Below are 26,660 nucleotides of genomic sequence, written 5' to 3'. Positions count from 1 at the left end.
CAACTTTAAGGATGTCCAGGAGGGAGAGCGGATGGAAGGAAGAGAACACAGATGATAAGAAAGGGAGAGGGATGAAGGAAGGGTGATATTAAAGCGAGAAATGTCAAAAGCATGGGAGGAATTAAGGAAAGGATGGATGGTACTAGGAAGGTTGGATAGAATGAAGGAAACTGGTAAGTATGAAAGGAAGATGTAAGAGGGAAGCGAGAAAAAGCAGAAAAGATGAATGAAGTATTGAGAGGAATTAAGGTAAAAAAAAAAAAAAGGAACACAGGAGATTGAAGAAAGACGGAAGGTAAAATGAAGGAGGGAAATATCAAAAGGAAGGAACTATGAAAAGGAGTAAAGAGGTATAGAAAGGAAGGACAGGAGGCGGGCGGATCACAATTTGATTATTTTCCAAAATTGTTCATCTAGATGTATGGTGAAGAAGCACCACATACATTCTGCATTGTAAGAAGAAAAAAAGCCCACATACGGAGACATGCTCGGGTGTTACAAAGGCGATGTCTCAATTCTACTATCATTCAAATCAGTTTGGCGAGGGAATAAACAAAGGCTGACAGTCATCTGAGCTTGGTGCTGATGTCAGAGGTGAGTCAGTCAGATCAGCGCTGGCTCGGATGAGGTCAGGGAGGTCTTGACAGACCTCGGCAGCTGCATGGACAAACGCGCGCACAAGACCGACCATCCCCCCAAACCTCAAATGCATTTAACGCATCACAAAAATATGAAAGCAAAGAGCGGCAAACTTGCAATTTTTGACATCTTTATTAGAGATTATAGATTATTGCTCGTCAACTACCGTCCTCACTTTGCGTCCTCTCTTTATTGAACAAAACATGTTTGGAAATAATCACCACTTTTTTTTTCTTTAAAGGATTTACAACAATAAATACAGGAGATGATTTTCCTTCCTACAATTTTTAAAGGTTGTCATATCAGTATACAGAATGTGTGTATTCTAGATATAATACATACACGATGCTGGTGTCACCACTGACCACCCACCCATGGGTCGATGGTCAGTTTGAAGCTGACAAAGAACGGAAATTCTCCCACCCTCAAACGCGCAGGCTAGGATCCTGAGGCAGCTGTTTATGAAGTACATGTACACAAATATAGACACACACACGCGTTACAATCACCATTCTCTCTCAAAGGCACACATTCGCGCAAATCACACTAACTAGGGTAAAGATCCAGGACAGCACAAATGACACCAAAGCACAAATGTCATCAGGTTGGGATTGAGTGTTTCGTCAAACTACGGTAGTTGGGCTATCTGAAGATGGTTCCCGTTTTATTAACGGCATAGCTGCAGTGAGTAAAATCTGCATTGCACGTGCCAATTCGGAAGTGAAGCATAAGAATGCAAAAGCAGGAAAGAAAAGCTGCTTCAAAGAAGATTTTCAATAAAGTCAAATTAGGATCTTTTTTGTTTCCAAGCCAACTTTCATGATCTTTTGGTATATTTGTTAATATAATCACAGTATTCATTCATATAGGTACATTTATTACACATATAATTAGAATATTTAATTGCTTATCTCAATGACATTTGATCTAAGAGGGAGAAAAATGTAGAAAATTTGTCATTTCTATATAAATATGTAAATATACAGTGTGTAATGATTTGACAGCATTTTGAAAACATTATGGTCACTTTTTATGAAGAATTAAAAAAAAATAATCTCCCAAATGCTGAATACTTTTGATTTTTTCTTTAGCCACACTTAAGCATCTGGAAGCCGAGAGACAGTTTGGGTGATGGCTGGAAGAGCCAATCACTCAGTGTCCTGTCTGGCTTTTTTTTAAGGGGGGGGGGGGCAGCGTGTAAAGAAATACTTTTTAAAAATGAAACAAATCGATATGAATGAACCATGAGATCCTGGCAAATCCCCCCGAATAAAACACAAGAATAAAACAAAGTATAAAAGAATAATGGCAACAAGAACGGGTGGGGGGAAAGTACTAAATCTTCAACAAGTCTTCATTCTTTCTTCTTTTTCAAATCACGTTTTTTTTTCTTACATATTTTGGTTGAAACAATAAAAAGGCATGACGACGGGAGGAGAGGATGGAGACGCACAAGTGAAAGCAAAAAGGGGAACGGAAAAGTCGTCCAGGGGAAGACGTTGCTTCGTGGGGAGCAAGCTGGTGGCAAATGACAGAAGGAGCCCCCACCTCGGGGATTTCTTTAATATTATTAATTGGGAATAAATTAAAAACGACTGCCCCCTCAGGCCCGGCCTGAGCCCCTGCCCTCCTCCCCGCTTCTATTCTAAAGGATGTGTGTTGACTTTCCTGTCCTGTCATCCTCCACCTCGGCGGCCTCTTCGAGTCTGTGCCCCTTTGGAGTACTGCGCTCTCCTCTTGTCCAACCTTGAAACTGCTTTAATACCTTGAGGAAAAGACAACAAAATAGGATCAGGTCAAAAGGAAACAAAAGGAAGCTTGTCCTCAACCCCATGCTGTGTTATATTGAGAGAAAAAAACTGCAATATTTTCATAGCCTTTTATTTTGAAGTTGGCCTGCGTAACGGCGTCATGATTGCTAGCTTGACTTGTCGCTAACATTTCGGCTTGTCTTATCGCAGTTTTTATTGCCATTTCGTTGCTAGCAACATAAACACAGACGCCATCCCAAAATCATTTAGATCCGATGTGTGAGTTTTCTGTTCAATTAGGCTAAATTTTATAGGCTATGATGCATCATTTTACAATATGAAGTAGGATATGGAGTTTGGAGGCCGATGTCCATTCCCATAGTTTGTAGAATAAAATTCAGACTGATTAATGAAAATAAAAAAAACACACATAATGGAATTGAAAACTTATTTTATGGTCCTACAAAAAATAAAGTACAAACATTTTGGTGCCAATTTTGTGTTTTTTTGGTGTTGGGTGAAAAAGGCACATTTTTCGTCTGCCCGATTAATTACCGGTAATCAATTGGGCCCTTTCTCCTTTGTTAGGCCCTCTGAAGACTTTATAATAGAAATTAAAAAAACACCCCTGCTAGTAATGAGGCCAAAAAAAAGAAGGCCATTTTGGCCAATCATTAGCCCGAAGAATGTAATTTCCTGAAAAGTAACAACAACAAAATATTTTCCTAAATCAGCTAATATTAGGAAACCTTTGTGTCAAACAACACACATTTGAAACCACCTTCAAATTTTTCATACCTATAGTAGTTTGGCTTAAAGGGTCCGTTCTTGTTCAAACCCAGATACTTGGCCTGCTCGTCACTCAGCTCTGTGAGGTGCGCGTCGAACGTAGGCAGATGTAGGCTGGCCACATACTCATCTGCGCACACACACACAGGAGGGTGGCATTAATTAATGATTCAGATGGCAAAGAGAGGAGAGAGCAGGCAGGTTTGATCTTTTTTCCTTCCTCTCATTCTTTTTGTCATTTTAGCTGAAGCGTTTCGGTGTGCACAGCAGTCGAAATGACCTACATTTGGCTTGCTGTCGTCTTTTATCGTTTGGCTCCTCTGGACTGTGAATGATGGTTTGTCATGGGAGATGACGAGTCATGTGGATTCAAACAGATGCAGCCCACCTCACAGTGCCCACACGACGGGTGAGGGAGGCTAGAAATTGAATGTGCCCGTTGGCAAAATAGAGACTTATCCTGAATTGCTCCACTTTAGAATCCTTTAGTCACATATAAGCCACTCCATTCTTTTAATCTTAAAACTTCTGCATTTGTTGCATTCTTTATTTTTAACTAGTGTAAGGTTTTATTTTTTAAATAATTGGTTTATTTTATTGTAAATAAAATACAATAACAGTGTTTCCCACACAATGTTAATACGTGGGCGGGCCACCCAAGTTAACTGGCCACCACCCAAGTAGATTTCAAGAAAATTGAATAAAAATATATAAAAACAAAAAGATATACTGCATGTTACAGAGACCAGTGTGAAGTAAACGACCTCAAGAGTTCCTGTCTTTTTTTCTTTCTTTTTTTGCTTGAAAGCCATACAGCATGATGCTATAATGTTCTTTTGTGATGAGCAGTCAATCAACAAACAACAAAGAGTTGAATGTTATTTTGTGGCTGGTCTAATTTTGTTTTGATATGATCAATTATTCGATATTATATTTCTGAAAAAGCATTTTCGCAACAGTTAGGCATCATGTTGTCATTTAATAGACAAATTCCCAACCACCAATATCAATTAGTTGCCAGTGCTGTATGAGGACAGGTAGACCAATTAAATGCCCTATATGGCAGAAAGAATATATCGTAATCAGTGTTTTTGTTCATCTTTGTTTGGTGGTCTTTTCCGTGAAATGTGTCCTTGGCTGCACAAAAGTTGGGACACAACAAACAAAAAATATTGCCAGCAAAAAACTAAATAAAAACAAATTCAAAACGTCTTACCCATCTTCTTGGGCAGAAGGTAAACGTCTTGCTTGTAGCGTCCGTCTGGAGCATTGTACAACTCTATCAGAGCCAAAGCCTGGCCAAACAAACACACACATCGTCACACTTCCTGCTGGGCCAAAAGAGGCTTCACAATCGCACTGCTGTACCTGGGTGGTGGCTGTGATAGAAAGCACAAACGTGGGAACGGTGGAACAGCTGAGGTTCAGAAGACGACCCTGCAAAGCAGACCAAAAAATGAAAATAAATTAATAAATAAAATTGGCATCTATTTGACGTGACAGCGAGTGTGATAACAGAATCGGAGGGGAGGTGATGAAGAGGATGACTGGAAGGTTGTCTGCTTGGATCCATTACCACTGCTCTGGTTCTGTCACATATTGGTCTTATATTTTACACATGTAGGAAGTGAAAAGTGCAAGAATCCAGATGAAAAGTCTAACTGAGGTTTTATAGTGTACCCTCGTTAGATCGTTTCACTGTTTGTCCCCTGTACAGATTTCTTTTTTTAATCAATGTTCTTTTGTTGGTTGACTTACACATTATTTTTCCGTGACAAAGATCTACTTCACTAAATTTACACAGATATCAAATCAATTTTCCCCTATTGAAATTAACTGAAAATTTCAGTAATTTCAGAAATGTCATTAATTTGATCTGGGCAGCTCCCAAAACTCACCTTTTTTTTTTATAAATAAAAATAGCAATAGTACTGGCAAAATATACAAATACAAACATAATACAACATAGTAAAAGAGAATGTAAAGAAATAAACTGATCTTATGATTTGCAATTAAGCTGAAAGTTACACATACAGTAAAGTACTGGAGTATAGGCTGACATTTTTACACAGTGTTTTAGTAAGTGTGTTGAAAGCAGGGCGGAAGTGTAAAAACTAACATTTTTCATATAATTTTTATAACGCATATTTTCCACCTATTAATGTCCAGTACCTCAGCCAACAAGACTATCCTCTTGCCGTCGGGCCAGATGACGTGGTCCACTTGCGAGCGCACTCTCTCCCAGGTCAGCTCAGGCGTCCGCAGACTTGCCTGCAAATTCACAATAAACATCATTCAAACTTTCCATTTTTCAGCTCGGGATGAGATTTATTCCATTGAACAACTATAATGCCACATGAAATACATTAAGGCAGATCCTCGGATAAAAGCGGGCAGTTACTATGACAACCATCATACGACTAATCTGTCCTTATTCAATCATGTCTCACTCAGCTGCTTTGCATTATTTTTTTGTTAAATACGGGCTTTTAAGATGATTACTATTATGTCACAGGAAAAGATTGACCAAATATTAATATTAAAAATAAGGAGCTTGAGACTGACCACGTCGATCTCGGTGTTTGAGTGGCCCATGTTGCAGACGATGCAGCTGTTCTTCATGCGGTCTAGGTTCTCTCGTACCACCACGTTCTTGTTACCTGACGGAATGACAGAAAATCAGACCAGAGAAAATATGGCCACAAGAGAACTGTGCCGGTTAATTAAACATAAATCTTTAATTAATGACTTCTCAGTACATCACAGTTAATTAGTTTGACATTAATAGTTGCGGTATACAGATAAGAACGCATGTCTAGCCCTGTCAGAGAAAATTTTGTGGAAATACCATAAAGAGTTTGCTCTGCACACTTTAATGACTTCCAACCACTGTACTGTGAGAATACAATTTCAATAAATTGTCCTGGAATTATTAGGTATTTACTACAACTAATGTGTATTTGTTCATCTATCAGCCATTCCCACACCATGTTAATACTTGGGCGGGCCGCCCAAGAATTGTTTTTTTTAGAAAATGTATTGTGTTTTCAAGACTATACGGCACACTTAAAAGTCTTTAAATTGTTTTATGTGTGCACAGAGTATCTGAGACGTGTTCCTTCAAGACAACCCTCGTGGCAAATTTTGCTCTGCCAACGCGCGTTTCTGATTGGTGGGCTGGTTCACGCTTGTTGCTAGTTGGCTGCTGGCTTGCATTACGGTACAGCGGCGGATGAAGGGGAGAAGGCAGAGGAGAGTTGCAGCTGTATCTACTCGAATGTGGAGATGGAACGAGAAAGTGGATAAAAAGAGAAAATAAAACGCCAAATGTGACCTCCTGTCTCCTGTACTTCATTTCGTCTACCCCGTTTGGACCCCACCTTTTTGGAGATGTGCAGCCGCCGGGCGCGTTCCGCAGAGACGATCCGAACACCGGCCGAGACCGAGCAGGAACGGATAACAAAATACTGCCGGTATTTGCATTGTGCAAAACAACATCGGTTTGGCTAAGAAACTCCACAAAATGGCATCAGCTAAGAGACATGTTTACGAGGCACAATTTAAACTGCAAGCTATCAGTTAGGCGGTTGTACATGGGAATAGAGCAGTCGCGAGATAATTCCACATCAATGAATCCATGGTTCGGAAGGGGAAGAAGCAATAAAACAAAGTTGGGGCTTGCCATCATTCCGGGAGGATTAACAAAGGAACTCCAACTGGTCATTGAAACTGGGCTTTGAAAGTAAAGTTGCGAGGCGCATGGGAGCGATCAATGAGAGAAGGTGAACACACTCCACCAAAACAAACTGGGAGGCAGCGCCGGCTGGACAAGGTACGCCACGATATGTGAATGGATTGTGGACGTCTGGGTTAAAGTGTCTGAAGAGCTGAGCGGCAACGAATATCGTGAGTACATTGTTAAATAGTTCAATTATAAAGTACAACCGAAATCACCGTTTTGCTCCAGTTGCCTTTTAAAAAAAGACATTGTAGAATGTTTGCTACCGTTTGATTTTAGCACACATGCGCCCAATATGGTGCGCTCGTTTCAGAGCTGTAGTTACCTACAGTTAGCTAGCCACCAGTAGCTGTGTGCGCGTGTGAGTAGTCTGCAGGAGTCCAGGGGAGCTGACATAACTAGCCATATTTGAAACGGAATTATTTTATGTATCATATGACATATTGCATGCTAAGTGTATTGGAAAAAACAAGGCAAACTGTCTAGCTAGCCAACTGTGCTGATGCTTTTCAGGTCAAAACTGACCTGCGGAATCGCCTGGAGGGGGAGCAGCACCACAGGACTTCCCCTACTAGGAGGCTTTGGAACTTTTCTTTAAAAAACCCTCGAAAGACTCATTGTGCAAATAGGCTGTGCAGTCTCTGTAAATAAGACCAGTTACTAGGCATCACTGTTGCTCTATCTAGTATTCTCTGTAAAGCATCAGTCTCTCCCTGTTCTGAGTAACATTCTGTGCAGCCAGCCATTTTTTCATTGTTTTGCTTTCTTCTCTGTAAGGTAAGCATTATTAATGTCGGCCAGAATTATCCCATAATATTTTCTCTTTAACCACCGCAAAGCACTTTGTGCACTTCATGCTCGCAGTTTGTGCTTTGCCCAATCCCATAATCCGATATGACAGCCTTATTTTATATGTATTATTGTTTAAATATAAAATAAGTGCAAAAAATATGGAGTAACTGAGTAATGTTACAACAACATTTTTACTATAAAAATTCACTAGAATGCACGATATGACGTGCAAAATGGCACAATTACCCCATAAACCAACCAACGCATATCCACCACCCCCACACCCCACTTTACACACCGTCTATGACAACGCCCTGTAGTGACATGCAAAATAACTAAATGTTCTTCTGCAAGATGGCAGAAGGTACAATTAACCGTTATATCTTCCTGTTGCTATTCTGATCATGTTAACATTCTGTTCAACTTTAACAGGCCCAGATTGAACATGAATAAGTTCATTAGTGAGACGAGATTATCAGGATATGGTTTGTGACATTATGGTTTTCTAATGTCAATAATGTGCCTTGGCTCAATAAAGGCTGTGAAGCACTGTTGAAAAGTATAATATGATGTGTAATTGTTAGCTGCTCGGATGATTCAAGTTGCCCTTTAGTTATGAATTGATTACACATCATTATTATTCCCCTGGGAAGAGATACTCCTTATGAATGCAATAATAAGGGAGCAAAGAAGGACCACCATCTTAGTATATTAATATCTTAAGAGTCATTAAGTGTATCAGTAGATATTATTTATTCCACCAGCTTATTGCAGTTTGGGCTGCAAGCAGCACTAAAGCAGTCACATAATTCTCTGCTGTAAATATTACTTCCACAAGCGGATGTTCTTCATTGTGTGGTAGCTGCGTTTCACTATTAAAAGCAAATAATTTTTTTTATTAAGCAATTTATGTCCCCAACAGAATAATGGATAAGAATCCCTATTAAAGGTCATCAATCCAGTGATGATGCTGTAGAAACGGAGAAGAAGTGATCGTACCCGTGCAGGTGATGACAATGTCCACTTGTCTGATGATCTCATTGAGCTTCACCAGCCTGAAGCCGTCCATGCTGACATTGGAAAAAAAATACAAGGGTGAGGCTGAAATGTCAATAGTGGCGCTGAGAAAGTCACCAGACGGGTTGAGGCGTACCAAGCCTGCAAGGCACAAATGGGGTCGATCTCCGTGACGTAAACGATGGAGCCCATTGCTTTGAGAGCGGCGCAGCAACCTTTTCCCACCTGTGGCAAACATCAAGCATTCAATTGTGTATCATTAATCATGTGAGAGGACTGCCTGTGGGGCTGAGTCGTACCTCTCCATAGCCACACACCACCGCTTGTTTGCCTCCAAACATGACATCAGTCGTCCTCTTCAAACTAGAAACAAGCGTCAGAAGCGTTTAGCTTATTGAAAGTAGAATTTCATTGTCATTGTAACACGTCCAAATAAGGCTTCATACCCGTCTAAGATGGACTCCCTGCAGCAGTAGAGGTTGTCAAACTTCTGCTTGGTCACAGAGTCGTTGACGTTCATGGCGGGGACGCACAGCTTGCCGGCCTTGGACAGCTGGTAAAGCCTGACAGTCGAAGCATGCACAACAATCAAACTAAGTGTTGCTTTCAATAATCAAATATGATTACTTCTTCTAGAATGATGCGTACTGCAATGCTGCAATTACATAAGCACGGAACAATGCAGTGATCACCACTAGATGGGGCTGTGGCTACACAAACGGAGTTAGATGACTTGATCTTGTTGAGTTTGGTCCTCCTACCTGTGCACACCAGTCACACTCTCCTCCACAATGCCCTTGATCTTCTTGAACATGTTGGGGTACTTTTTGTAGATCCAGTGGGTCAGGTCGCCACCATCGTCCAAAATCTGGAGACAACAAATGACAGAGAGGCAAAAGAGAATCGCTCATAATCGACAAAAAAAAATGCATTATTGAGGGTACAAAGTGAAGATACTTTAGAGTTACACACTATTCGTGCAAGTAAGGATCAAGACTTAGTCAAGTCTTTCTTAAGTTTCAGTTAGTTAAAATTAGCAAGGAAAATGTGCTACCATATTAGGCTGCCAGCCTTCCACGTTGACACAGCGATCGATACACCACCAGAAATCGTCCTCGGACTCACCCTTCCATGCAAACACGCTGAAACCTGGACACAGAGCAGGTATACTGTATATAGAACAAGAACAGGAAGTGCACCAGAGGAAAGAGAAGAAGCAAAGGCAAGAGAGTGTCTCACCTCCTTCTGCCAGAGCAGCTGCCACCTCGTTTTGGGTGGAGTAGATGTTGCAGGCCGCCCACCTGCACTGAGCACCCAAAGCTGACAGAGTCTCCATCAGCACCTGAAGAGAACGGACGTCCAAAAACTTTAGATTCATTCCCTCACAGACTGTAAGAGACGACCAATATCAAATTGTTCAGCTCCAAAGACCCTTTACAGGGGAGAAATTCATTCCTAATTTTAATTCATCATAACTACCATGTGTACCACAAAAAGATGTGGGAACCGCAAAGTTGCCAAGTTTTGGGCGACAAAAAATTATTGATTAATCAACATTTATTTTCATAATCTATTAATCGTTCTGAAACATGAATTTAAGAGTTGTCCAAATTGTTGGAATTTAAGACCTCTCCACAGTAAATATTCTCAGATTTCTGAAGTACTCCATAGCAGACTGAAATCATATTGTATTTTTAAGTAAGAGGGTTGAATTTTTTTCAGTCAATTAACTTAAACAAATGATTGACAGATGAATCAATTAAAACAATCATTCATTGCAGTCCAAGTTATTATAAATTAATGGAATGTTATGAGAATAAAATCAGAAAGAAAAAAAAACGTGTAATATTTACATTAAAAATGGGATAAAAATTCATAATCCTGCATGAATAAAGTTGGAATATTTTATTAAATTCAAATACAATGTGGGGATAGTCATATTTTAACAAGTTAATTTAAAAAAATACTTTATTCTCGCTATATAATGACTTTTATTGAGAAACATGCCTTTATTCTAGAGCTGTCAAATAATTTAAATTTTTTTTATCAGATAATCACATCTCATTACATTACAGTAATTTCTGGACTATAAAGCGCACCCGACTATAAACCGCGCCAGCTAAATTTGGGGAATACTCAAGTTTGTTACACGTATAAGCCACACCTGACTGTAAACCGCAGGTGTTTTAATGTTACCGCAATGGTGGTTCCCGCTACTTTCTTTTCCATAATGAGGGCGTAAATTGTCTCACTCTCGCTCTGTCTCTGTCTCTCCTACTGTATTTGGGCTCACTTGGTTTGTTTTGCTCTGCCTGATGCGCTCCCTTGTGATCTGATAGATAGGCCGCACCTTTGTATTAGCCGCAGGGTCGAATGCAAGTGAAAAAAGCAGCGGTTTATAGTAAATATAGAAATTACTGTAATCAAGATTAATCACGTAATTAAAAAGCTTTTTTATCAAAATTCTTTGCCAGCCACATTTGAAGAGCACCTGTTATGAGTTAATTCTTTCGACATTTAATGTTTTGAGGATGTCTTTTGACATTTTTTGATCCACTGCACGCTCATCCTCCTCTTTTTCTAATCTGTTACATAATTTAAAATGGAAAAAAATGATCCCAATAGTTTGACATGAATAAATATTCAGAATGTCATACACAAACATTTATTAAATGCTTTACTTTAATGAATGTAATTGTGTTTATTGCTCAAACACAACCTGTGCTACCTTTAATGTAACCATCTGCTGTTAGCTAAAAGATCATCTGCGGTCAAAATTAATAGTGTGATTAATCTGTGTTAATACATGATTAATGCAATACTTTTTGTGATTAATCAATGAGTTAACGCTTTAACTTTGACAGCACTGACTCTAAATAATGAGACTATGTGGTGAAGAGATATGCCTTTTGTTAGGTAGAATAAACCTTTAATTTTTTCATTGATACATTTTCCGAATAGCTCATTTAAAAAAATAAAAATAAAATTCTCATACACGAACGTCTGATTTGTGATGATACGTCCTAAAGCAGGGAGGAGTAATTGGTTTATTATTTTACTGACACACGGTCCACATTTGCCGGTATGCACTTTTTAAAATGTTACATTGCAAATTATTTTGCGGACCCCTAAGTAATTCAGAGTACCCCATTTTGAGAAGCAATACTGTAGGGCAACGAATTGTTGATTTATTGTTGTGGATTTAAAAGCACAACTCACAGCAGTCTGTGCAGTAATGTGGGTGCAGCCCACCACCTTGGCGCCGGCGAGGGGCTTCTCGCCCTGGGCTCGCTTCCTCAGAGCCATGAGGGCCGGCATCTCTGGAGGGAGAAAAGCAGCCGTCAAACGTCTGAGTGGATAGAAGCAGCGTTGCATGAAGGAATTCATTTTATGATCATTTAATCCCTTTAATACTTCAACGCTAAGCTGATCAACTCACTCGGCTGAAGCAGATACCGACGCTAAAAGGCGTGCGCATATGCGTGTGCGTGCGTGCGTGCGTGCGTTTGGCTCGCAGGGTTCAACTGAGGCTTCATTTCCAACACATCATATAGACCAGGGGTGCTCAAGTTCGGTCCTCGAGAGCCCCTATCCAGCCTGTTTTCCATGTTTCCTCCCTGCAGCACAGCTGAATCTAATGATCAGCTAATCAGCAAGCTTTGCAGAAGCCTGATAACGATCCTGATCATTATTCAGGTGTGTACGTGAAGAGAAACATGGAAATCAGGCTGGATAGGGGCTCTCGAGGACCGAACTTGAGCACCCCTGATATAGACAGTGCTAGAGTGCTACTTTTAGAGTGAACCTTTGCCGTTTCGCAAAATCGCGCTGTAGAGCAATGCTAAAACTATTCACTGAAAAAAGTTAGTTTTTGTGCTCTTTTTGTAACACCAAGGTCAAGAAAGGACACACCTTGCTCCGCAATCTCGATCTCTCGTCGTCCGAAGTCGGCCTGCTTGATGTTTTTGATGCAGAAGTCGCCGTTGCCCTTTGAGTTCTTCTGCTGCTTGTCCCGAGGAGACGTCTCATCGTCAGAGCTGTCCGTGTACGACGCCGCTGGAAAATGAACACATTGGTTTTGTTTGCGACTAATACTAGATTTTATTTGAAAAGAGTGGTAAACAAATACATTTTATTAAATAGGATACTCCTCTAGCATGTGGGCAAGGAAATACATATTTTTTGAAAGAGGATGTCCCCTAATGACAAAAGAAAAGGTTATCCTAAATTTCCAGTTAATAATTCCCAAGGAAAGTTTGACATTTTCTGTTTCCAAAATTCTGCATCTTAACTTTCCATGGGAACTTATCAGAAAATGTTCACCCCTTTGCAGCCCTAATCATGAGAACTTGAGTGTCTAGGCAAGTTCCTCATTAATAAATGATAAAGACATTTATCTCAAGATAATTGCACTGAATCAGTAGACACCCAGTAGCTAAGTGAGAAGAAAAAGAAGAAGGAAAAAAAAGGGAGTATAGAAGGCAACAAGTGTGGTGAGAGTCCGTGTCTGGCACCATGCGACATGTGCGAGTCTGATTCACCACACAACCTAATATACATCACAACAACATTTCATTCCCTGCCAGCGCTTTCTAACAAGTTGGCAAATCGGCGCCAGGTAGAAGCGGCCACCATTTAACAGCACTGGAAAACTGCTCAAGTAAAAAGAACACGATGTGCTGTGCCAAGAAGAAAGAACAAGGGAGCGGGGATAATTCCAAGATATGACAACCCCTCTGGACTCTGGTGCAACAATGACAAAGGGATCTTAAGAGTCCTGAGGATGAATTTACTATAGGACAAATGCCATGGGAGAAAGAACAAACCCAAGAAATATTTTTAGACAGTCCAAAGCGGCATTTCATAGATGATTACACCAGGAAGCCTCTAATTGTAACGCTGCATAAATACTTTTGGGCCATAAAAAATGTCTAACTCTAATGAACAAAATGGACTTTAGAGGCCCGACCGATATGCATTTTTTTAGGCCGATGCCCATACAGATTTTTGGCAGATAAAAATAAAATAAAAAAAGATTACCGATTAATCTACCAATTATTTAAAAATATATATATAATGCATAAAATGCCCCCCCCCCCAATTCCTTTTGAATGGGTGTCACTTACGCACAAACTTTCGCTATTAAGATTCTCTGCTTTGAATGACAAGTCCTTAGTATGTACTTATCAACAAATTTTATGAACTATACAAGGTTATTGTATAGATTTATGCTTACGTGTTCCCATAACATTTGTGTGTGGGTATTTGTTATTTGAAAGAAAAACACTCACAAGTTGATGCTAACATTTGAATGGGATCCTCCCTTCGCTTTTAGCATTAGTGCTAAGCTAGCAATGTTTTAAAAACGAAGCATGTTTTGTATTTCAATATACAGTGAATGTAATTCTTAACGCTGTGTGTTCAATTTTACAGTTAACGCCAACTGCGGTGTCAATAAACAGCTTAAAGGACGCCTAGGGACAACAGAATAACATTCGCTAATCGCTACACACTTGCTAGTTGCTGATGCTATGCAAGCAAAAGGGTGCATTCAGGGTACTTTCACAGCGTCGGAAACTTCGGGTTTCTTCAATAACGTTTTAAGGGGAAAATAATCTGCCATCTGGCCCACTTGGTGCGAGTAATAAATGTTAACAAAAATGCAATAGTGAGATTAGGAACTCAAAACGCTGATGTCAGCAAACTGCAAAGTTAAAGCAATGACTTTTTTCCCCAACTGAGATGAACACATTTGCCTCCTAATAATACGTAGGTCATTATAGTCAGTTACTGAGGCACTTGCAGCACAAGGGCACGGTTGAATAGTGGCTAGGACATCTGTCTCACAGTTAACTTTTGAGGTACTGGGTTGGACTCTCAGCTCGTGTTTTCTCAAGGTTCTGCCTCCCACACTGGAAAAACAAGCAGTTTCGGTTACCTGATAACTCTGAAATGTGAGCGTGAATGTTTGACTGGCAACCACTTTATCATGTGCCCAACGTTAACTGGGACAGGCTCCAGCTCACACCTAATGAGTGGCGTAGAAAATGGATGACATTCTTCTGGTAAATACTCAGAACGAGAAGGTTTTGCATTAGAACTAATGCGCTGCTCTTCGAAATACTTAGAAAGATTAAATACCTGACTTGAGTGTTCTTGGGGAAAGTAATAGCAATGGGAACCATCAGAGGAACGACTCATGCGAGGCGATTGTGAGAGAATACGATGAATCGGCAAGAGGAGGGAGGGCTACGTTGCCTTACCCGAGCTGTAGCTGTCTGTGGACGACTGAGAAATGGAGCGCGACAAAGAGCGACGGCCGATCTTGGAGGGCCGCTTGTTGAACTCCTGTTTCTGATCTGCGAACTGGATCTGTTGGTCAAAAGTGAGACGAGATCAGAATTTGTGCTTTTGAAACAGTAATCACCAAAATATTCATTTTTCCAACAGTCAAGTGTACAGAGAAGGTCAGAGAGTTTGGAGGTATGGAAAGTTACTGGTTCAAATCATGCCATTAATCTTTCCACAGTTGCTTTAATCTGTATTTACTTATTATTAATATTAATGGTTGACGTATTCCCATCATAAATCCAGTGTCACCGGGGGAAGATGTGCAGATATAGTGGTAAGCCGCTGTCAAAGAGCTTAAAAATCAGACAAATTCTTGTCGTCGTGGTTCTTTATGGTCAGTGCTTTCTTCTTGCAATCCGGCCAAAACTGGTCCGACAGCGCCGGCAGACACAATGCAATTAATTGTTTCTCTTCCTTTTTCATTTTGGCTCCCCTTAGCTCTCTTTTTGTTACTGTTTCGATCCAAAGGCTATCATGCGCACTTGGTATTTGGTCTGATTAATTAAAAACCGAACGATACAAATGAACAAGAAAGCGATTTGGACTAATTAGGCTTAAAATACAATTCACAGACAATCTCTCGGCACATAAAGCAGCTACACTGCAGCATTTTAGCAAGGAGCAGATAAATAACTAGATATAGATAAATAAGTGAGGCAGCCATTAAAAGAGTATAATGCAGCTTTTGGTCTGTTGAGGTTTACCCGATTGAGGTTAGACGATGGGCTTTAAGAGCACAGAGTTGAGAGATTTGGGGTTTTAGGAGCACTTTTTAGCTGTAGTCCCAGAACACAAATGACAAGTATAATACAAACAAACAAAGGCAGGTGAGCGCATGATTCAAGCTCAAACTCCTTCGGAGGCAAGAGCTTTGTCAGCATATGTAGAAAATCCTGCATTAATCCGTTTTATAATGAGCTGCGATCAGATTTGAAGATCAAATTTCACGCTGCGACTGAGCTGATGTTCTAATCGGCCAAGTGTGAGTCGACCATTCCAGCAGCTTATCACTCACAACTAAGCTGTCCACCAGCTCAGCCAATTAATAATAAATTAGCACCTCTCACACAAGAGCATATTGTGCTCGGTTTATGTAAATGTGCCCCAATTGATTAGTGGCTATATTATAGAATGCAGTGTAAAAGTTGATCTACGATTAAAAGGGCACCAGGGGACACGCTCAAAATAATATTTTCTCACCATGTTCAGCCAAAATAGAAAGAATAGCTTGATTTAGAATTACTGAAAGTAAAGACGTGTTGTTGGATTTGGGTAGAAAATGTAGTCTTAAGCTCAGTAGTTTATCTCTTTGTGAGAATCCTTAAAGTGACACTAAGTCAAGATCACATTTTTTTGGTGCTCCATATACTTATGATGCTATGCAGTGATAAAAACAAATTCTCTACGGACTAAGGAGACTGCGTTCCAGGCACTGGTGTGCTAACAACTATCTTGCTCAGATCTGGTGGCCTTTAAAAGCAACGGCGTTGCCGACCACCACAAGCTGCGACGGTACCATCAATGTACGGTTTACATCGGACTTCACAGCTTGAGAAATAAATGTTGACTGTGAACTGTGAATTTGCAGTCGTTCGCAGTCAAGCTATGTCCCTAACCCCCGTGAATAGTGAGGTCCACTGTACAGCGGTGCCTAAATTTATGGGTGCAACAAGTGCGTTTTCTGAGTTACAAGATATAGCACTGTCAATTTTTTTCCAAGTCAAAATTTACGTGTGAGCAAGCTTCAGATACACAACGCCGCATCTGATTAGCGTCCCGTGTCTCACTCACAATTTGAAGAACAATCAAACTAAATGACATGCTCAGTCATGGCGTGAATTAAACCTGCAAGTCAAGGTAACACTGAATTTGCAAGATAATCTAGGGTGCAGCGACTTTGGCCAAATGTTACAAGTAAATGAAACTGGAATCTCAAGTATGTGAAGGACCGCTAACACGGCAGATAAGGCCTCAGGATTGACCACTACTGGGATATTTATAATAGATAAACAAGAGGGAAATCTGTAACCAGGTGTTTAAGGATTAACACACACACGGTCTTCTATTAATGTAGTTACCATTTTCCCAGCAATGAGAGAAAATTGAAGGCCATGTGAATGAAAGTTTGCATAGGTGCCTCGCCATAGAAGACAACTGTATCAACAAAGTAATGATGCCTTCGTCTGAATCAGTTCAACAGTTCAGACTCGATATGCAGTCAGCTGTGGCTGCGCCTTGATTCATACAGCTTTGTTGTCTGCGGGGTTTTCGACATTTGTCCCAATTCAAAACCTCCTTCGGGATCATCTGCAGTAACATGACTTGCTTCCCACACGGAGAGGACTGAGGACTTAATTCTCTGTGGGTTTCTAGTCCCACAGAGACAGGAACCTAATTTAAATCAAACACAGTTGGTCACAGAAGCAGGGAGCCTTCTGGAAATACAACCTCTGACCAAGCAGTTGGGCCACCAAGAGAATCCTTGATTTTCTATTCTCAAAAAAAAACGCATCGACAACAGAAGAATGGGGGCGGTCGGTGATTTTCACTCTGCCTTCATGATGGAGAGACTGTAAATTCATTTTCATCAGACCTGGAGTAAACAGTTATGCAACTTGATGGGCCAAAGTTGGGCGTTTGCATGACAATATGAGTAAAAAGGCAGGGGATCCCTCTAGTGTCATAGGAGACTGATTCTCAAGCTTTGCCATCTGTTACGCAATGACATTACATAAACGGCCGCCTATTTCAAGATATTTTGTATGCCGTGTCATGCTTTTAACAGCACCGGCGGATTTTGGAGCAATCACACGGCATGGACTGTGTAAGTGAATTGGGGACAAGGATAGACAAATGGATGAGGGAAAAGTTGAATGTGACGTAGGAACGCAATCAAACATCTACTGCCCTTCAAAACATCCACCCAAGTTTCCTTTATCTGGCAAGAGACGCCGACACATCACTACAACCAGTGAACCTCCAAACAACATCCGCAACCAAAGAGCAATTGTCCACAGAAGCTGCCATCACTGAGGAAGGGATACCAAGACTTCTCAGCATGTGCCCTGAAATGGGGCCTTGCGGGATTGTTGTGTTTTTGTGAATGACAAAACCAGAGCAGCTGTGATTTGTCACATTCCAGCAGGCAAGCCGAGCATTTGAACTCGAGCCGGCCACCCAAGATGACACCTGACTGAATAGATGCACTTACGCAACCTGGTATGCTTCAGTTTGGTTTGGGAACACTATGCAGTCATCAAGTTATTGTGACATGATCAATCAATCAACCAGCCAATCCTCTAAATTGTGAATTTCTCCAGCCTGTACTTGTCTAACAAGACCAAGAAAAAAGCAGCATGGACACAGAGGAAATGGGAAAAAAAGGAATTACCAGTAAACAGCCCACTTGTACATACTTCTGTAGTGCATACGACACCTTCATTGTTCTGGGGAGCCAGCACCAGACGGGAAATCCCATTACACCGGACAGACAACAACGTCTGTATAAGTGATTGCTGTATGATTGTGTTGACATCAAATAGCTTAGTCAGCCACGCCATGTGCTTTTTCCTCCAAATACATCTCATGTATGTTGTAGCAAACAGTGTGCGAAAGCCTCAAAAGGCCATTAATGGACCGGGAGTAGCAATCCACCCCTGCAATCCACCCACCCAAGTAGATTTAAAATATGTAAGAAACACTGCATAAGCTTTCCTTTTGAGCAGTGATTCACACGTCTGTTGAATGAAGTCTAGCCAGAGTCTGGAAAAAGTGAAGTGCATCATGAGAACGAGTCATGTTTATGGTGTTAACACAATCACGTTATCCTGGGTGGGAGCCATCTTCTTCATCTTATATCTGGGCTTTTTTCCCCAAACCAAAACTGCACGTAAGACAGAAAAGTAAATTGTCCTAATTCATTGGCAGAATCAAGGAAAACACACAAAAACTGTTATTCCATCATCTTACCTTCACTCACTGTTCTTTTGGGATCAAAATGCGTCACTAGTGTACTGGACAAAGCAACAGATGTAGTCTTTTTCAGCTCTCCCACACACAGGATGAGGTGCCCTCATTCATGCGCTCCTTTTACTCCTGTCCTGCCCCCCAGAATATGAGTCTAAGAGTAGAACAAAACTGAAAATGCAGTACAGACCGCAGTTTATTTTGTGACAAACGCAGCGGATGGCACTTGGAAGGAGCTGCTGTTCCCACATTACGGGAAGAAGAAAGCACGAAAATAAGATGGAGGCAGACAGCGAGGGGCCACGTGTTTTTCCCTCCATACACTCCCTTGAAACCTGATCAAACACAATCTCAGCTGGTCCGAGATACAATGTCCTCGGTTTCAACTTGCATTAGACAGGATGAAAATAAATTCATTGTCGTAAAAGAAATAAATAAAATATGCTGCCATAGATGATAAGTTAAAATACTGTCTGCTATAGGTGCCATAAGATTGAAAGCAAAAGCATCCGCATGCATTTTACCTTTTGCTAAATAAGCCCTTCTGGAGCACATTTCGCGGCCTCACCAACTCACTAATTTTTTTGATGGAACATAATTAAAAGTGTTTGTTGAAAAACGCACCTCTTAGCGCATTTTTACGATGCCGCGCAAATGCCCTGTGGAATAGCTAACGTGGGCCACAAACTGTTATCCGGCCGGCTTCAAAAAATGTCCTTACGATGCTTCTGATCCGATAACCAAACACGTGCAACCAACAGCTGGAGAAAGGAGGAGGAGGCATGTAGCGTGAGGTGGTCCTCCATGCGCACGCTGCCCCGAGGTTGGCTGTGATGTAAGAGCGCTTCCTGCTGATTTATGAGCACAGACAAGCGCTGGCGTCAACAACGGGGCGCATACATGCACGCCAAGCATACAGCTACCAGTGGCCTCACATGTGCATCACCAGAGGCTTCATGTCAAGCGGGCGTTTTCTATACAGTACCATCCAGGAGGAAGTTTTCCTCCAGTCATTTACACCACAGGTTCTCAAACTGGGGGCTGGGTAACCCACAAGCCCAGAAAAGAATGACGTATGATGGTTAAAAAAAAATAAAAATAAAGTGCAAACCTACAATAGAAAGGTTTTATTAAACAAAAACAACATGTGTGTTTTCGTCTTTTGTCGGTTTGCCCCAGGGTGCCTCACATTTGAACGGCGGTCAACTGACCTTGACAAAGTCACCGCTGCGGATAATCTGTTGCTCAGTGTTGTGATGTTTGACTAAACGGCCAGAGTGGAAACTTGATGGAGAATCGCATCAACACTATCACAGCTTTTACGTTATTGAGCTGTAACAAATATGAGCGTATGTTTACTCACGTAAATTTCCATCGGTGCGTGCTGTACATCCTGTTACCTTTCGGCCACTCTGGCCACTAATGGCTCAATAAAGCCTTTCAGTGGACGGAAATGCTAAATTGATTGGTAATGTTGGTAATTCTACTCGCTGGCACAATTAACCCCGCCAAACATAGGAAAAGCACTGGATGTGCTCCATTTCTGCCAATATTTGTTTTGTTTTCATCTTCCTCCGACTTAGCCAAAAACAGAACTTGATCCCTAAGGGCTGACTATTATTACATCAAACAGCACCAAGCAGAGGCAGCGCTGCTCTATTTTTGAATGAAACACAACAGGTCAATGAGTTTCATTAAGAGTATGCAAGCAGTTGTCTGGGGTTTTACTTCATCCTGCAGACTATTTGTAGTCGTAGCGTGAGGACTTGTGGAGATGCGCAGAATCTTAAGAAAAACAAGGCAAAGACTGTGACATTTCAATTTCCACAAGCATAGTGATGCATTTTTTAATTGTTCTTTCCCGTGGTTGCATTTACCGTCACGCTACAAATCAGAGTTGACGTCCACTCCACACATTTCCACGATTCTCACACAGACACACACTTATTTGTCAGTGATGAAACCGAGAGGGTTCAACATTTCACACTAAGACACGAGTTCCTGGAAACACGTGAACATTCCATTACCCTTCAGTCACTTACAATTGGGCAATGTTGTATTGACATTGACCTCTAATTAATTGAAAATAAAAAAATTTAGAAGAATTGAGTGACAAGACGAGTAATTCCCTTCCATATTGCATTGCATATTACAGATTTTTCTGTTCAACAAATCTAACATGTTCAAATATGTTTACAAATTCAGTGTGAGTTGAAGTAGCCATTGATTGAAGGTTTAGCATTACTGCAACAGCTATGCTAACTTTGGTTAGCCTGTCTCTGATGCTCTGCATTAGATGTTAGCATTAAGCTATGTAACTAGATAATTATTAAGCTAATGTAACTAAATGAAGCAGACGGGGTTTTTTCTCTCTAAATTGAATCTTTTTGCGATTTGAAAAGTTGAATTTGATGAATTGTTGAGCCCTAATGAATGTGTGATCATTGTACTCAACACAAAAGAATGGCAAGAAGAATCCATCTGCGCAGTGATAAGGCGACGTGTCAAAGTGTGACGACAGCTATTCAAAGTGGTGTAAAGCACCAACAGTCCATTTCCTGAGTCTGCATCAAAGAACGGGAAGGGAACTTACAAGGGCGTGAACAGGCGCGCACTTTAATTTGACAGCAACGCTGACATTTTTGTACTGTGAGAGGGCAGACGGAGGCCGCGACGAGCAGGGCGTGAATGAGGCCATGAGTTGCGGCAATCCACTTTATGGTAGCAACAAAGCATGATGAGCTCGATGAGAGCGAGGCGATGAAGCAGAAAAAGCGAGCGGTCTGACATTAAAAGCTCGGCAAAAGCACTGGAAGTGGCCGCAGTGGGTTTCACTGATAGCTCATTAAATCTGCAATAAATCACCTGACAGCACAGCCGGCATTGAGCTGAGCCATTTTACAATTATCACCAGATGAAGACTGATTAATCTTTAACAGACACAAATACAGTACAAATGTGTAACCTCTGCTCTGACAATAATCAACATTATCCAAGATGGCTCAATAAGCAATTAGTCTTGTTAGGACAATTAGTTGAACACAAGGTTTTTATTCTGTTGTACGAATGGCAACAGGTTAATTGTACCTTCCAAATAGTCATCAGGTTTATTACTATGCAGTCCATTTCCACTGGAAAAGGAAGAAGCCATTTGAGGAGCTTTGATTCTTTCCTTTTCCTGACACTGCAGTGCAACATTCGCTTGTGTGTTGCACGTCGTAAGGACGTGTGCCAGAGCCTTTGGGTTTGTTCACACTTGCCGTACGTAAATGTGATCAGCTGCACACCGTGACTGGCTGGCGATCCAACTGAAACAAGACACTTGACAACATAGTGTCAGATTCAACCTTTATTGTGCCAAGGGATATATTTGACAATTAAGGGGTAGTTGCAATCTAGTACAAGAGCATTTATTGTTCTGTAGTAAAAAAAATAAAAATAAAATACAATCTTGGATGTCATGTGGCACACTGGTTGGGAATATCTAGGATAATTAACGCGACCGTACAGTTTTCACCGCTGATTCATAGCCTTTAAGACACTAGCGCCATTTTTTTTTTTTAAATACATAATCTATTTGTCCGTCCATCCACTCCACTTCTCATGTAGGCCAGCCACAGGTCACAATGTAAGCCTGTTAGCCGGCAAGTAATACCAGGAAGACCAGCTTAGCGCATGTGACATAACGTTACATGAAAGCGGGATGATCAGGAATCTGACGCTAAATTTGCCGTGTTTTTGTTTTTGGGGGACACCTGGTGAATGTCGAGAAAAAAAAGGGACAGTGGAGAATGATTTAACACACGGTTTGTTGCGGGAAACCATCTGGGATGTTTGCCTTGGGGGGGGAAAACATGTCTAGGAAAAAAATTGAAAAGTGGTCGGATGAGCTGATGTAGTTTTTTTATTTTTTAATAACTCAAAAAGGAGGAAACATTTTCTTTCAAGAAATGGACCTAATGCAAAAAGCTGCACAGAATGCATGTATCCCAATACAAATCTAAAAGTGAATAAGCATTCTCAAATTATCTTCATTGGACAACTGCTTGACTTGCCGGAAACTGGAATATATTAGCACCAAGCTGTCTGCGCACAACAGGTTACAATAAAAGTACTAATCACTCGTTGAAAACAGCTCACATCTGGGCTGCGGTTACACCACTGAGCTGGCGTTTTAATCCTCTCATGAGGGGACACGATGGAGATTAAAAGCGTTAACCAGTTGTCAACGCCGCCCCCCCGCCACACCAACCCCTTCCACTTTCTACTCGGCTGGATGACTCAAACAGATGCATGCGGCCCGGCTGTGGTCATATATGTCGAACGCCGTTTGCCATAGGGACCCTGCATAGCTGGCGACCTATAAATAGACAACCTTCTGTCCTGACGGATACAAGAGGGAATTAATATTGCTTCTAAACAATTCCCTGTGGATCGCCACGCATCATCTAAATTGAACTGTTAACTAAAGATAAGTACCGCTCCCTTGCAGGAAAATTTGGAAATAACCCAGATGTGACTGTTGCTCGCCAGGAAGTCCCGTTCTTTGCATCCTGATGAATTATTTTCAAACAGAATGCTTGCTGGATGGATTACAGGGTCAGGATCCAGTTAGACTGCACAGTTGGCCGTCCAACCCATCATTTGCTTTTCAACTAACATGTAGGCCTATGTCATTAATGGTTTTATGGGAAAACCATTCCTGAACAAGCAATTCCAGAAAAAAAAGGGATCAATGCATATCTCTGCGAGAAATCAATGTCAAGTCGCTTGTCAAACGAAGTACATACACAGCAGCCTCCTTATCCAAGCTTTCCATGAACATTGCCCTTCCCGAACACTTCTATTTCAACAAGTGAGGAGACACACATAAGCAGGATACAAGACAATTGACCTAAGGAAAGTGTGTTTGTTACTTGTCATGTTCACAGTGACAGATGTCAATCAATCACAAATGAATATTTGACGCATATTTTAAGTGGTGACGGCAACTATTTTAAGCTCCAACGACAGGTTAAGGCAGTGACAATACTTATTGCTCAGTACGACCACATTACTGGACACAGTCACTATTTGTTTTAAATTGTATGACTCAGCATTTTATGGACAACTGTCACTCTATCAGTATTACCGCACTACTGGACACATTATATTGCTTAATAACTCTACGTTCCTTTGTATTTTGTTATGGTGGCTTGTTTGCTCCAGCTGTTGGAGACAATTTTGCACATAATGCACCTAATGTGGAATATCTTAGTACCTACTACTTAGTAGTAGAAGTACCATACGCCACACACTGAACCAAAAACAGGGCTTCATGGGCGAAGACCATTCCTGAGACAGACATAAAAAAAGAATGACTAACTTTTACCAAGGAGTACCTAGACAAACCACAATTATTTTCAGAAAATGTTCTGTGGACGGACTAAACAAAAATAGAGCTTTTCGGCAATGCACGCCAACAGTTTGTTTACAGACAGCGCAATGAAGCTACCAAGCAAAAGAACACCCACCCTACAGTTAAACATGGTGGAGAATCAATAATTATGTGGGGATGCTTTGCTGCATCTGGTACTGGAGGCCTTGATCGTATCACAGGAATCATAAAATCAGAGAATTATCAAGACATTCTAGGGCAGAGGTGGACAATCTCGGTCCTCGAGGGTCGGAGTCCTACAGGTTTTGGAGGTTTCTCACTTCCAACAAGCTGATTCCAATCAACAGGATCGTTATCAGGCTTATGTAGAGCTTGCTGATGAGCTGATCATATATCAGCTGTGTTGGAGAAGGCCAACATGCAAAACCTGCAGCACTCCGGCCCTCGATGCCCACCTCTGTTCTAAGGGGACATGTCCTACCAAGTGTTAGACAACTTGATCCGAGTCGAAGGTCATTGGTCCTCCAGCAAGACAAAGACCCAAAGCGCACATCCAAACACACACAGGAATGGTTAAAAAGGAAAAAAATACTGTTTTAGAATGACCAGCAATGTTTTCTGATCTCAATCAGATTGAAAATATTTGATATGAGCTGAAATGTGCCATTGAGAAAAGAAACCTGCAAACATTCAAGAGCTTGAACAATTTGCAAAGGAAAAGTGGGGGGAAATACCAGCGGAGAAGTTGCAAGAAGCTTAGAGAAGGCTACAAGAAACCCTTGGAACCTGTCATCATTGCCAAAGGGTGTGCAACCAAATATCAAAGAGAGGTGCCATTATTGCTGTGCTTTTGATTTCTTCTTTGGAATTACATTATGCAAGTTGAAAAACAATTTCCTTTGTTGAATTATTTTGGACAGCCAATTAAAAGGTCCTGATTATAGAAATTTTGTACATTTCCATTTGTTTCTGAAGATATTGTCGAGATCATGCAAAAAATTAAGGAGTCCCAATAACCGTGAGCAGGACTGTATATCACTTGGGGTCAGGCTGAATCCCTGAGTGACAATTTGGTAAATTTCATATGAATGTCAAAATTGGTCAATTGACACGTGTGGGTGGCATTTTTATTTTTACAAATAATTGACCAATTTAACGTGTTACAAATGGCTTGCTCTCTGATGATGCAAGGTTAATGGTTGAACAAACGTGACGTTTTGGGGTCGCTTGAAAAGTGACGATTTTGGAGGTACGCCAGTGATACTTGGCCAATAAAGATTATTGATTATTCTTATTATAAATAATAAACCCTTGTACATATCTATACCCGCGACGTATAGTGATAGTGATAGACGGGACTACTAAATGCTCCACTACACATAATTTTTGTTTGGTGCCGTTAGGTGTTTATGTAAAATATGCGGCTTGGCTTGGCTCCACTCCCAACATTGGGTTAGTTGAGGAAAATGTAAATGTATAACTTGGCAGCAGTTTGACGGCTCACCAAATAATCATTAAAAAGTACCCAAAAAAAGTTAAACAGCGTTGAGCCTTTGTTGGACTGTATTCAATAATATTTAATATTCTGATGCATTATTGTTATCTGATGCGTGGTAAGTCACGCTGCTGAATCAGCCTGGTTTTCCAATGTCCGTTAGCATTGTTAGCTTCGCCACAAATTACACAGCGTGCGCTCCGGGGAAAAGAAAGCAAAAAGGGAGAAGAAAAAAAAGACAGGTTCCACTCGCCTTTTTCATTCGCGGCGCCTCGGCCACGGTGCCGTCCCGGTTGACGAACGCCTCGCCGCCGTTCTGCTGCGGGTCCGGCCGCTTCATAGCCGACGCCTGCGGCATCTTAGTGGCGTTGGGGGCGAGCAAGCCCGGGCTTCCTTCCCCGGCTTTGGCGGAGGGCTCCGCGGTCGGGGACGTTGCGGTGGAGGAACCGGCCTCGCGCGGGTAGTTTCTGGCAATAATTCCTTCCGACGTCGGGGTAATCGGGGAGTCAGCGGGTAATTCTTTCCCGACGTCTTTGAGTTCGACCTCTGCCATTTTCGCTGCCACAACCTGCACTGACATCGTTACAGTTTTCACTAAGTCCCTTTTCTATGGAGGCGAGCGGATGTGAGTGAAGGAAGCTCATGTGCGAAATGCATTCTGGTTCTAGTAGTTTTTTCACCGTATTTGGACTACAGCAGCTCCAGCCGCACTTGCTAACAATGTTAATTACACTACCGAGGCTT

The 26,660-nt window shown here is 41.3% G+C and overlaps 1 protein-coding gene across 1 annotated transcript; it reads right to left on the bottom strand.

The window, feature by feature from the left end:
• Positions 1-752: 752 nt before the first annotated feature.
• ahcyl2b (adenosylhomocysteinase like 2b) lies at positions 753-26,552 on the bottom strand. Its single transcript, XM_086058472.1, has 17 exons — positions 26,170-26,552; positions 14,991-15,099; positions 12,640-12,783; positions 11,947-12,047; positions 9,967-10,069; positions 9,782-9,876; positions 9,489-9,595; positions 9,174-9,290; positions 9,027-9,090; positions 8,864-8,952; positions 8,710-8,780; positions 5,745-5,839; positions 5,352-5,450; positions 4,548-4,616; positions 4,396-4,474; positions 3,189-3,309; positions 753-2,404 (listed from the first exon to the last, which is right to left on the bottom strand). The coding sequence occupies exons 1-17, from the start codon at positions 26,494-26,496 to the stop codon at positions 2,398-2,400; spliced, it is 1,797 nt and encodes a 598-aa protein (XP_085914598.1). The 5' UTR covers positions 26,497-26,552; the 3' UTR covers positions 753-2,397.
• Positions 26,553-26,660: the final 108 nt, after the last annotated feature.

Source organism: Leptonotus elevatus, chromosome 17 (genome assembly GCF_054856555.1).
Source record: "Leptonotus elevatus isolate MCC_2025b chromosome 17, RoL_Lele_1.0, whole genome shotgun sequence".
NCBI lineage: Eukaryota > Metazoa > Chordata > Actinopteri > Syngnathiformes > Syngnathidae > Leptonotus > Leptonotus elevatus.
Note: the sequence above shows the minus strand (reverse complement) of the source record. Positions and strands in the feature narration are given on the sequence as shown.